This window comes from Chiroxiphia lanceolata, chromosome 1, assembly GCF_009829145.1.
Source record: "Chiroxiphia lanceolata isolate bChiLan1 chromosome 1, bChiLan1.pri, whole genome shotgun sequence".
Taxonomy (NCBI): Eukaryota; Metazoa; Chordata; class Aves; order Passeriformes; family Pipridae; genus Chiroxiphia; species Chiroxiphia lanceolata.
In genome coordinates, this window is record NC_045637.1 from 33,296,685 (window position 1) to 33,309,707 (window position 13,023).

General features: G+C 41.3%; 2 protein-coding genes across 5 annotated transcripts in view; one reads left to right on the plus strand and one right to left on the minus strand.

The window, feature by feature from the left end:
• On the plus strand, positions 1 to 11,112 carry SBSPON (somatomedin B and thrombospondin type 1 domain containing). Its single transcript, XM_032708455.1, has 5 exons — positions 1 to 285; positions 5,942 to 6,136; positions 6,720 to 6,810; positions 7,609 to 7,785; positions 8,452 to 11,112. The coding sequence occupies exons 1-5, from the start codon at positions 39 to 41 to the stop codon at positions 8,567 to 8,569; spliced, it is 828 nt and encodes a 275-aa protein (XP_032564346.1). The 5' UTR covers positions 1 to 38; the 3' UTR covers positions 8,570 to 11,112.
• Positions 9,182 to 13,023, minus strand: part of TERF1 (telomeric repeat binding factor 1) — a 20,634-nt gene continuing 16,792 nt past the window's right edge. For 3 of the 4 annotated variants that reach the window (XM_032708412.1, XM_032708430.1, XM_032708422.1), the window contains one exon: positions 9,182 to 9,542. In XM_032708412.1, the coding sequence (XP_032564303.1) occupies positions 9,384 to 9,542 (159 nt within the window). In that variant the 3' untranslated portion in view covers positions 9,182 to 9,383. Of the gene's footprint in view, positions 9,543 to 10,931; positions 11,078 to 13,023 lie in introns of those variants that run through there. The other variant, XM_032708441.1, reaches the window with a different exon arrangement.

A 13,023-nucleotide genomic window follows, 5' to 3' on the forward strand; every position in this document is an offset into this window, starting at 1 on the left:
GCAGCGGTGCGGGATCCTCACGTCGGGGCGGCTCAGTGATGGGCAGCACGGTGATGGGCAGCACGGTGATGGGCGGCTCAGCGCTGTCGGGAGCGTTGTGGCTGGGGCTGCTGTGGGCCGGGAGCGGGGCCGGGGGCAGCTGTTCGGGAAAGTGCTGCCAGGGCCGGGATGCCTCCTGCGTCGGCGAGGGATGGAGGGAGGGAGGGGGCTACGGGACCTGCTACTGCGACGGAGGCTGCCGGCGAGCCGGGGACTGCTGCCACGACCACAGCCAGGCGTGTCCAGGTAGGTGCGTCCGCCCCCGGCCCTGGGGGGTCCGGCGGGGCCGCGGCCCCGGCGAGAGGGGCGCGGGCCGGACGCGGCCCGGGCGGGATCCCGCACCCCCAGCCCTTTCTCCAGGTACAGGGATCTCTCTGCCTGCCGAGGCTTCGCCGGATGGAGGTGTCGCTGGGGTTGGGAGCTGGGGTGTGCGGTCATGGGCTTGAGGGCTGCGAGGGGGGCAGATTCCTCCCTCCCCGGCGTCCCCAGCCCCGGGGCCAGGGCATGAAGAGGGACCAGGCTGGGGCAGCGCCAGAACAGCGGCAGGCGCAGGAAGGGGGGCAGAGAATTTTCTCTCACTAGACATCTGCAAGGTTTCCAGATCAGCTGTAGTACAGTGATGGTCTGAAGTTATTTTACCTCTACAATTTTTTGTTACTTACTTTACACTCGTGCTAGTCCCGAACACACATTGATTGCAGGAGGTGTGTCCAATTACAGAGACAGCAGGGAGATTCATTTAGCACCCGCCTGTACCTTTCAGCTGATTCCTCACATCCTGCCAAACAAATAGCAATGAAATGACTGGGGAAATCCCCACTGTGAGGTTTTGGCCCCATTTCTAGGGGTATGAACCAGCAAGGATTTACTGTGAAGGCAAGGGCTTTAAAATAAGCATAGGAGAATGAGTGCAAGCTCATTTGTTTAGAATGTGGCACTAATAATGGCAGGGTCATGGATTTGATTTCCATAAGGGCCATTCACTTAAGAGTTGGACTCGATGATCCTCGTTTGTCCCTTCCAAATCAGAATATCCTGTCATTCTGTAAAAGAGTCCTCTGCCAGCCCTTGGGGGAAGGCCTGGCCCCCAAGGCAGCAGTGGCAAGCAGGAAAAGTGGTCCAGTTCTACCAAACTGAGTAGCAACCTTGTAGATACTCACACTGCCTCTTTCTGTGGTATTTCTACTATTTGGGGTCTTCACAATTTGTCCTCCCTCCCTCTGTCTTTGATGCAGGACACAGCCCTTGCTTTGCAGGTGCAGCACTAGTACTCAGACTAATGTCTCCTCCCAGCTGGCTGGACATATGCCAGCCTACAGCCAAAAAGTCATGAGCCTTTGCTGCACAGTTCTGCTAATTAGGGTGTATTTAGCAGGCTCAGTGCCATGCTGACACAGCCACATATCTTTGGGACCCAAGTTGGCTTATGTCTGCCTGTACTGGGAAGGGGGAGTACAATTGTCAGATGCTGTAGACACATCCTAAGGGATATAAAGCTTCACAGAAGAACTCAGCAGAGCAGAACTCTGACCTCAGGTCTCCGGAAGAAATACAGTCAGTTCTCTCACCACTAAATAATCTCACCAGAATAACATGGGGGAAAAAATGCACCACAGGGTATAACAGAAGGTAGCATTTTTAAAATTAGCATTTTTAAAATACAATGTTCTATCATTCAGGAAAATCAATAGGGGGAGAACTGACAAAATGCTTGCTTGTCATACAGTCAGAGCATATCACATATTTTCAGTAAATAATATGATTTTTAATATTCAAGTATAAAAGGAGAGAGCAGATAAACGTGCCCAGTATTAGCATTAAAATGAAGCTCTAATCCAATAAAAATTTCTGTGCTCTTCAAAAAGAAGCTCAAACTTGTGCTTGTAAAGTTCTAGTTTAAACACTTTCCTTACCATGACTTCTGGTATCTGATGATGCCCCACTGTTATCGAGGTGGTATTTTTTGTCTCATGTTCAGTGGCGGTTTCCTCAAAAGGCATTATGTGTTTGTGCCGCCTCTCTCTTGTACCCTGTGTGGGCAGTGGGTGCCCTAGATCCAGGCAGGAAGATGGAGTCTCCCTGAAGTCTCTCTCTCTGCCTCTCCTGCACCAGAGCCAGGTGGCCCACTTCAGGGAGGTAAACCCACAGGGAATTATTTCTGTTTTCTCTATTACCCATTTCTGACTGGTTCAACTCCCTGCACTGCCTCGCTGCCCAGTTGTGTGAGCTCCAATGCTAACACAAGCAGAGCTAACAGCACATTTGGCATGGGTGGGTGTAGCATGGGAGGGCAGGATTTTAGCAGCCTGGGAAAGTGATCCTCGAACTCATACATTCAAAAACTACAAATCTTCCAAGTTTCACAAAATTCACAAGTCATTCTTTTAAAGGCAAATGATCATATATAATTTCCATGGCAAGTCATTAAGTTGTATTTTGTATAAACAGAAATTCCAAATAGTTCCAGTGGGAGTTGGTATCAACTTACACAAGTATGGCTGGAAATTTTAAAGTTGTTTTTGTTCCTGTTGGATATCGAGGTCTCCCTATTGAGTCTTTGTAAATTCTGTCTATGTGTTTAATGACATCAAGAGTGTTTATTGGCATAGTTCACTGTTTTGAATGTAAAGTTCAAAACTTGAAAACATAAATGTGAAGAAAGGTGATCAATGGCTCTTGTACTACAGCTTGTTTGTCAACCTGTTCACCACTCTTGATTTCAGCACCTGCTGAAATGACATTTCCTCCTTTCGCAAATATTTAACAGGATGAAGTATTTAGGGAAAGTGTAAAGTGCCTCAAGGATCAAGAAATGTGTTAAGAATAATAAAAAAACAATGCTCCAAAATAATAGAAAACACTGAAGGGAGGGGCTTCCTAAAGCTGCCAATGGCACACTTAAATTCTGTTATGCCTAAAAATTGCAGTAGATCTAGTACTTTATAAGTAGATAGCTCAGCAGAAGCCCAGGGACTTCTGAACCTAAGTCCAAGAGTTTAAAATAAATTTCTTTATGGTTCTAACAATGATGAAAGAATGTTTTTGTACACAGAGAGCATTTTAAATAGGAACTACTGTACAAGAAGAAAGCTGTACAAGAAGAATGAACTTGTCACTTGAACTGAAGTGGTTACTCTGAGAAAAATCCACAGATCCTTATACATTGCAACGTATGTTGTGCAATGAACATATAGTAATCCTCCTTTTTTTCCAGACGTGGGAAAAAATTAAATGGAATTTGACTCAGAAAAAAAGATCTATGATTCACAGTGCTGTAAATGGAAGACAAGAAAAAAGTTCTGACCACTCAATCTGTGATTCATAAGATAGCAATGTAATTTTTCTGTGTATTTTTGAAATTCCACTAGCTTCCACATTTTAGTAGGTATCTGAGCACAAGTCCTATAATTCAGGTTCCTTTGACTTGCATCTCTCTCATTTTTCAACAAATCATCATCTACCATTGTCATATTAACTAAGCTGAAACAATAGCAACATAGAGATCATAAAGATGTAGCTATGGGTCCCTGATACTTCTTTTTATATTTCAAAAGGTGACACTGTTCCTTGTATATCATCTCTGGGACCCATTCTCTGTCATGCTGAGGAATTTGACATCTTTCCAATGAGACACAAAATTGACGTACTGTCCCTTAATAGTTGCTGGGTACTGACTGCAAGAATGACATTATTATCCCGCTGACTAAATTCCATTCTAGCAACCCAATATTCATATTTTTCCACATGACTGAGGCAATTCATCCTTCTTGTTCTAAATCTTGATGACCATAAAATTGTCATGTATTGCCACAGATGATCAGTATTTAACTGTCAGCTTGGTTTAATTCCAGTAAGACATGAAGTCATTGCTTTTTTGTTATGCAGTTACTAGTCCCTTTGGGAGTTTCCTGCATGGAAAATGTGATGTTAGACCTGATGCTATCTGCATATCAAGGTGCTAATATGGGATTAAAGTTATGTGGAAATTCTTACATATGCAGGCCAGCTTGGAAGAGAGTCAACAGATAAGGAAACAGGCTGGATAGACACTTACTGTTCTTTGGGTACTCTGGTAATGATTTGTAGATGTGTGATCAGACACTGAAGTCTATCCACTGAAGTACTATTAAATAAAGTGGGCTCAAGGACTGTTTTCTGACCCCGCAGCCAGGTGGCAAAGACTGTCAGGTCTATAGTACATTTAGCACGTGTTTTGGCTATCCCATTGTGGGGTCTAAGACATTTTTACCATCACTAGTTTCCTTTTCTAGTTCCCAATGCTTGAAACAAATATCTGAGGGTTATGCTGCAACATGTCAGCGTGGTGTCTTCACAGCCACAGAGGCTGTGTCATGTACCTTGGGGTACCCAGATGTGTCTGAGGGCAGCGCCTGGTGGTGCAGTGTCAGGTATCTGCATGTGGCAAAGGGAGCTGTTTTCTGTTATTTCCCAGTGCTGTTCTACAAATCATACCCAGGGGCTGTCTGTTTCTGTATTCTCTGGAATTCAGGCTGCAAAACTTTTCTTCCAGAGTAGATTGTATGTATCCACCTGAAAAAGATATTTGTCATATTATTCATTAGCAAGGCTGACACAGAGCAACTATTTTGCCAGAATATAAAAGAGAAATGCAAGAGAAGGGAGAACTCTAGCTCAGAAACATGTATATCATGCTTAATATAAATGAGAACTACACAGAGCATGCCATCATTATTAGATGCATTGCAGAGAATAAACTAAGGAAGGAAATGGCTACTGGATAACAGATCTGATTTTTGAGTTTAAAGACAATGCTGAAAATGAGAGATGCTAAATCTACCATGTACAGCTCTCAGAGAAAGGTTAGAAGTGACAAACATGAAATAAGGGTTCATTCTCTACATAATATGATGACTTAGTCTGTTTCTAAAGAACCTGGATGTTATTTAATCAAAAACATATCAAAGGCCATCAACTGGGCTAAAGGTTTCAGTAGTTGCCAGAAAAATGCCACAAAATACAAACCAAAGCAGTTTTCATTCTTTCTTCATCTGAGATCTTCAGTGAGCACACTTAATACGTGCGAAGAGAGAAGTTCTTTGAATCTCTATTAGGCTGGGTTAGGAGAGATCAAAGGTGTGAGTATATGGTACCTGTGCTATTGATGCTCTGTTAGAGGGAAATGCATTTTCTTACAATTCAGTTTACTTTCAAATAATGGCACTTTTTCCATAATGTTTTGGTTAAGTTCAGAGGAAGTTTGTTTGGCCATGAGAACTAAAATTCAAATGTTCAGTGGACTGTTCTATAGTTGGGAATGAGCAGGGCCCCAAAATATTCACCAACAATTGTCTTTGCAGCAAGAACCATGGAGTACGACACCCTATGTATAACAGGGTAACAAAGCTGTGGCACTGGTTCTTAAATGTTGAGGAAAAAGGGGTTAGAAATCAATCTGAGGGGAATCAAGAAAGCTCAAAGGCTTCCTGAGTTCTGCTACTTAATGTTCCAGCCTTTTAACAAAATCTGGTGGTGTAGGAACCGCCAGCATAGGTCAGACCACTCTGGTCTAGATAATCCATAAGCTAGTCTCCTTTGGGGCTAATGCTGTATGCTTCAGAAGAGGGTACAGAAGAACCTCAGAGCTGTAGTGAAAGGTTTTGATGAGGGGCTGTTTGTTTATACACAAGGGATCAAATATGGAGCCAAGCACTGCAGGCAAGTTTGAATGTTAAATCTGAGGATGCAAAACTCCTGGAAGAGCATTTAAAACTTTTAAAATAAAAGTAAAAAAGGAAAAAAACCCCGAACCTCCAAACAGAACAAAAAACCCCAACATAGTCTTAATACTTCAAGCTTTTGATAGCAATTAGGATAAAACAGAAACCTTGACTACTAGTAATGTTTCAATATTCCTTTGCAGCTCTTCCATGTGTTGTGGGGGAGTGGAGTCATTGGAGTGGCTGTGCAGAACAGTGTCATCCTGGTCTGCGAATACGCAGGCGCTACGTACAACAGGAACCTAAAAATGGTGGGGAACCTTGTCCGGCTCTGGAGGAGAAGGCTGGCTGCCTGGAATACCTGACTTACCAGGGGGAGGACTGCGGCCATGAACATGGTATTCTGTCTTTATCTGTACATTGTGTCCATCAAGGCTGCCATAAATTTTACTGATGTCAATGAACAGGAAAACAAAAAAAAGCATCTATCTGTAGATAGGCGGTTAAAAATACAATTGAAACTGTTGCTTTCTACTGTCATATTGCTCTTTATTTTATTATTTTTTCTCCACTCTGGCATTTCTTAATTTCTATTAAGTAAACAACCAAACTAAGCTGCATGCACTCCCTTCGGTTTCTGGACATAAGCCCCTCAGAAAGTATCAAATTATATCTGTGCAAAGTTAGAACACAAATTCAGCATGAAACAGGAAAGAGTACTCTGTAGGATTCCAGCACATCCTACTTCCTCAGATTAGACGGCATCCATTTCTAGATATTTTTCTTCTGAATACGGAGAGCTTAGCTGCAGGGAATGGGGTTGACATCTGATGTTGCCAACATTTTACCACTTTTTCAGTGAAGTCAGCCAACATCACATAACCCTCCACAAGCTCCCGATTCATTCATCCGCTGTTACAGTAATTGAAATACGGCTCAGCTATTGTCTTGCAGCCTTACCGTAACTGTTTTCTTCCTCAGTCCCTGCTTTCATAACAACCTCTGAATACGGTAAAGAAAGAAAACGACGAGCAGTATCTTCGCTCTGGCCCTCAGACAAAGAAGCAGCTGGGTAATCTGTTTATCATATGCATGTGGGTCATCTTGCTCGGTAGAAAGTAGCTGGCTACAGAGAAAAATGTAATGAAATTTGCAACAATTAAACAATAAGCTATAGCTTGTATGGGTTTTCTTTCATGCAGTTTATTTGCATGTTCTAGACGTTGTTTTTTATTACTTGCTAATTGTCCTGAATTAGACATTGGGATCATGGCAAATGTGATGACAGCTGCGTTTGAAAGCCAACAGTACATAATGCTAAACCAAAGCTGAATGTGTCCTAAGCGTAAGTCTAAGAAATTAGACTTAGGCCTCTGAACTCATAAAGTGGGTTGAATGTGATTGGTCTCAAGAGACCTTTTTTTTTAAACTAATTGACACAATCGATAAAAAATTTTGTTTGGTTACCAGTAGAGATAGCTATGAAGTTTAAATTAGGCTATTACTGGGTCTGTAAGCTCATGCTTTGTCCTGTGCTATTTTCCCCAGGAAAATATTCTTAGTCTCTTTTCCATTTTCTCCTTCAGCAGAATAGAAGCAAAAGTATGGGTTACCAAGTTCTGCTTTTCAACATAATTTAAGAATACAGAACACAACATAAAGCACTGGACTGGAGCATAGAATGAGAAATAGTTTGCAGAAAGTTTTTAAGAATCCATTGATTAGATTAGGTCAGAAAGAGACTTGTTAGCAACGATGATGTCTAACTTGCACTTCACAAATACCATCTGTTTGGTAAGTACATTCAAAATAAAGATAAAGCTTGTGCTTTACTTATCTTAACTAATTTAGTACTTTTTCTGCTGAGCAGATACTGTGTGGAGTTTAGAACAGAGTCACTTTCACACCACTGTGCTTTGGAGAATCGGCCATATGCTCGCTGGATGCAGTACCTACGTGAAGGACACACTGTGTGCGTCGCCTGCCAGCCTCCAGCTATGAACACCGACACGCATCGCTGTGCTGGGGATGGCCATAATGCAGATGGGTAAAGAAAGCCTTTTTTTCTGCTCTCCCTTCTGGAGCAAAACCCAGCACAGAAGTTAAACCTTCTCAAGGTCTCATTAAAAGTTGCATTTATTATACTTAAAAAATGAAACAGCTCATACCACTTGTAGAGCTCGGAAGGTTTACCCTTTCAGTTCTCACAGAATTGGGAAGTAATTTCAATATAAGAGTTCAATGCTTTGCAAGCTTTATTTACAATTGTGAAGGAATAATGCAACTTCTGTAGTGCAAGAGGACTTTTTACAGTTACAGGCACTTTTACATAAAAATGGTATTTCCTGCCATAATCTAAATCTGATTGCAGGTTTAATAGTGGTGCATCAGTACGCCCCTCAAACCTATATACCTAGTTTATAGAAAACTAAATGTGAAAGTAGACATTTATTATTCATAACAGATTTTTACTTGATCCATACTTTCATTAATATGCATACAACTCGATACCTGTACAACCAGATACTCAATCCACCATTCTGTATATATATACTTTAGAATATAGTGCCTGCTCCATAAACCATTTCAAGAGCTAGATGAGTCCTACCTGATTAAGCAAATCAAATCTTCTGACATGTTATACTACATAACCCATTAACATGAAATACACAATTTTCAGTCTTCTAATTCCTCATTTATTGTCACATTTCAGAGGTAAAATCTTACACTGGGAAGCAATTGGCAACTCTCAGTGCCAAGGAACCTGGAAGAAGATTCGGCAACTGGAACACTGTTCATGTCCCCTGGTGCATAGCTTTATTTTTACATAAAAGTTTAAAAGACCTTTAAAACAGCAACAACAAAAAGACTGAGAATATTAACATCAATGCCAAGAAATCTACATCTTTATGCTGCATTTTCTGGAGCCTAAACAAATTTTAAAGGAGTCAGAACTTTAGAAGAAGCATTTCAGGAAACTCTCTCTGCCTTAATACAAAATGCTAAGACTGATTTTCTATTAGAACACTAGAAGCATGTTTCCATGTTTCTCTTTGGTAATTAAGAGCTAATATTTCTAATCATAGTAGTTGCTTCTCCTGAAGTTCGTATTCTCTACTGGCCACAGCCCTGTCTACAGGCACTGCTCCTACTCAGTAGCGAGCCAACCAAACATTCTCAAGTCTGACGATAGTTACTGTCATCACTGAATAGCAAGAGTAAATAAAAATGAAAGTTTGAGTGTTAAAACCAGATTTCAGTTTAGATCCTTGATTCCTTCCCAGCATCATCTAGACAATTGTTTATACTACAAGTGCATAAGTATTCTTCCTCTACATTGTAGTTCTCATGTTCACCCACCTTCACAGGTGACTCCACAGTCAGTGTTAAGGAAGTAGACTTCTCAGAACTTCATGTCACTATTACATATGAGCATTTTTAACTAGTAGTAAGGAATGTTTTTAATGTTAGCCAAGGTTCATCTGCCATAAAGTTCACACTGTGTATTAGGCTTCACATTAAAGTCATCACCTGAACAACGTTGCTTACATAAATGTTTTATACCTATTACTATTCTGTTTCATGTTTTAGGACAGCAACACTGCTGGACACTTTGAGACTAAAATAAGTTGTTATTCTGGAAAGCTAGGCTAGGTCAATCCTGCACAGTGTTCTCCACCGGTCTTTTAACATGACACTTGTTCGGTTGTCGAAGTTACCATGGGCCAAAATTTTAGCCCAGTTACCCACTCCAAACATCTTTACTCCTGATTTCAGTTCCAAGTCTTCTTTGTAAGTCCATCGCTAGGGGAAGAACAGAGAAAAATACTGGATATGTGAACAGAGAAAGGTATTAATGTAACAGCTAACCTTACAGCAAATATAAAAGCAAGTTTTCATACTGTTTTCTAGTTATTACAGAGTAGAGGTGTCAAAGGGGTTTTGTTTTCAAACTTGAATCTAAATCTTGAAGCTAAATACAACAACAAAGGTTATCAAGTCAAGTTTTACAACACATTAGATATCACCTGGAAAGAGAATAGCATGCTTCAATGTTCACAAGTCGCAGGAGGAAAAGAAAAGAGATATTGGGCCAAGGTTTGCTTTCTTCAAAACATGCTTTCCAAAATTGTACTTTATAAGCTAATTGAGCCAAGACAAATCCTGATTGATCCTAGTATGCACCGCAAAAGAGAAAGCATTCTGTGACACATTAGGCCAGGGACCGAGAATCAAGACACCTTTTACCAACAACAAAAGAATTTCAGTGTGCTCAGGAACAAATCCCAATATTTAAAATGCTTATAGAAGCAAAATTATACATATTGGATTTGAAAGTGACATCAGTCATATTCTCAGCTAACAGCTATGCATTTGCTTTTGGCCATTTGTTGAGCCTACTACTTAAGTCTGACTGCCATGAGTTACAAGCTTTTTAATCTTCAGGGCATGACTTTTCTCTCATAAAAGTAAGAGAAAATTACTTGCAGTTATACATCTGTAAGCAATCCCTTCCAGTTCTTTCTTAGTTGCTTCTTGGTACAAATACCTCAATACAAAAAGTTTTAAGACTTCACACGGGGTAAAAGAAAACTGAATTTTTAAAAATGAAATTCTTGATTTTAAAAATCTTACCTTTAAAGAAAAGTGCGAGGGAGAACCAATTATCAATTTTCCTTTAGCATAACTTCGTAAAAATAGACATCTATATAACAAAACTTTACAAATTCTATATATCCTCTGATGTATTTTTTTAACTACTACATTTTTTGATATGTGTATGTATAAGGGGTATTAGATGCAGTCAATTTTTTCACTCTGAAATAGCATTAGTAACTTTATTATGAAATTATTTTAAAACAACTGATTTGGCTAGAATCTGACTCTCCACAAATGTCTTCAAATCCTTGCTTGCTTAATACACAACTAATTACACTGATGTATGATCAGCACACCTCCTCAGGCAAACTGAATTGCATATTATCTACGCAAGCATAGGACAGAATCCTCAGGTGAAATAACTGTGTAGAAAAACTGTTTCTAAAAAGTAAGTATCAATTTCTACTTAAAACTGTAGTTTGATAGCATGTTCTTTCTAAATTTATTCCCCAAACCTGAAATGCAAAGGCCTAACTTACAGAAAAAATAAAAACTTAAAAACATTAATGAGATTGAGACGCACAGAGAATTGTATTGTGCAGCTGTTCCATTTAATTTATTTATGTTTAGTTCTGCTTCTTGCACAGGAGGGGTCCTGCTTCTTCTGACAGTCTCATGGACCGCAGTAAGTTATGAAAGGAGACAAATGGTCAATTTTCACTGGTCTCATGCTGGCATTTCTGTAATCACCAACAGATTCCATATTAAAAATCATTAGTTACCAGAATGTTACAAAATCTGCATGTGTTTATGTGCATGTCATGAGCAAATGACTGCTGAAAATCCAGCCAAAAGACTCCCTTATTTCTGCATTTAACCGTCACCTGTGTTTTACTGATTTTGGAGTTGCTCTGAAATAGCAAAAAAGTCAGAGTTTTTGCTCATAAAAGTACTACAAAATTTATACAGGCAAGTGATCAAAAGCACTGCAATTACTTACGTTGAGTGTGTGAAATTAAAACTGGTAATGTTGAATAGGCCTTTGCGGGCCTCAGGACTTAAGAAGCATTTGCAGCTACTGGTCTGGCCAGTCAGAACAATTTAAATTGCCAAAAGAGTGAACTATGTGTAAAAGAATGTACTGACTCGAGCCTCTTCATCTGAGGAACTGAATTTGCTGTTATGTACCATAAGCTGTTTATCTGATACAATTTTTGTGAAAAAGCTGTTTGTAAAAGTTATAGAACTCCATAGCTGTCCCAGCTGGGCAGAATTCACATCGGCAAAGGCCATCACTGCTGCTCCCTGCCCTCTCCTATAGTCACAGCCACCAACTGATCTCAACTGCAATTCAGGTTATTTCCACAACAGCACCTGGTGCTGTGAATGGGGTTCACACATCCTGCTTTGCTTAGGCAGACCATGGGCTGATTCCTGCCACTGTTTGGAAGGTACAGAATCTTTTGAAATCCCTGTTGGGGCTTTAGCCAAGGGTCATCTGTAGGCTCCTGCAATGTGTGGGGGCTGCTGAATCCCAGCTTTAATATAGGTCAGTCAGGTACCCCTCTGCCAGCTAAAAGAGGGAAACATAATTGTAATGCTGGTCTGGTCTGCTGGACAGATGTTATGACCAAGAGGAGCCCTTGTGTGTCTTGTAGTTTTCCTTTGAGTTACTCGTTATCGTCGGGCTGGAGGGTCATCCCAGAAGCAGTGACTGTGAGCTGCCACCCAGGAGGCACAGGCTCCCTCTGCCTTTTCTTTGTCTCCTTGAATGAGTGAAAATTTCACCCTTTACCTGAAAGGGAGACATCTTGCAAGAGTACAATGCAATACAGCCAGAACAGTGCTCATATTTGGTGCATCCGTCTGCACCAGCCAGGAAGTTACGGCCCTATGAAAGGAATGGGAGGGCTGTGATGTGGGCAGGGGTACCAGGCAGGCAGAAAGGTTGTTCCCATACTTGGGCATGTGCCTGTGAACCTAGAGAAGGGGGTGTGTGCCTTCACCAGTGAACTTACACCTCTACCAGACAGACAAGGGAAGAGGACTCAGCTGTGTTTATGTCTTACACGGGTACCACACATGGGTGGTGTTGAGGACAGCACCTTTTCTGTGGCAGTGTCCTCTGTGTGTGTGTCTCTTGGATTTGTGTTCAGCTTTGTTACTGGGCAAACCTGCAGATGGGAAAGCAGGAGCCACTGCCTGAGTAGTGACCCCAGGTCCCTGGACTCCACACTGGGCTCCAGCAGCCAGACAGGAGGGTCCTGGGCTGAGGCTGCTGAAGGAGGTGGCCACTTCTAACATGCTTTAACAATTCCGTAGCCATATGAATTACAGGGGAATGAACATCACTTAATTCTGCAAATAACGTACCCAGTGGAAATGTAAATCTCATGGCTGCTGTCATTAGACAAATACATACCATCCTGCTGGTGCACAAGAGAGGGGTGGACAGGAAAACCCAGGCTCAGCTGGTATGACTGTCAGTGGCACAAGAGGTCCTTGTGCTAAATCCCACATCCATGGAGATAGCAAAAAAAAAAAAAAAATTTATCTCCTCTCCGAATGACCTGGAACCCTTCTGGGATCCTTAGAAGATTCTGCTTTTAAAAGCAAAATCAATTCAGACATTGGGAATAGGCCAGGTGACAACTGAGTGCCATTCTGCATGGTTCTCCACTTCCCT

Bases quoted from the DNA above. Each gene is read 5' to 3' on its own strand.
- SBSPON (XM_032708455.1), top strand. From the start codon at position 39: ATGGGCAGCACGGTGATGGGCAGCACGGTGATGGGCGGCTCAGCGCTG. The intron at 6,137-6,719 runs GTATTCTGTCTT...TTTCTTCCTCAG, and splicing joins GGACTGCGGCCATGAACATG to TCCCTGCTTTCATAACAACC. The intron at 7,786-8,451 runs GTAAAGAAAGCC...GTCACATTTCAG, and splicing joins GATGGCCATAATGCAGATGG to AGGTAAAATCTTACACTGGG.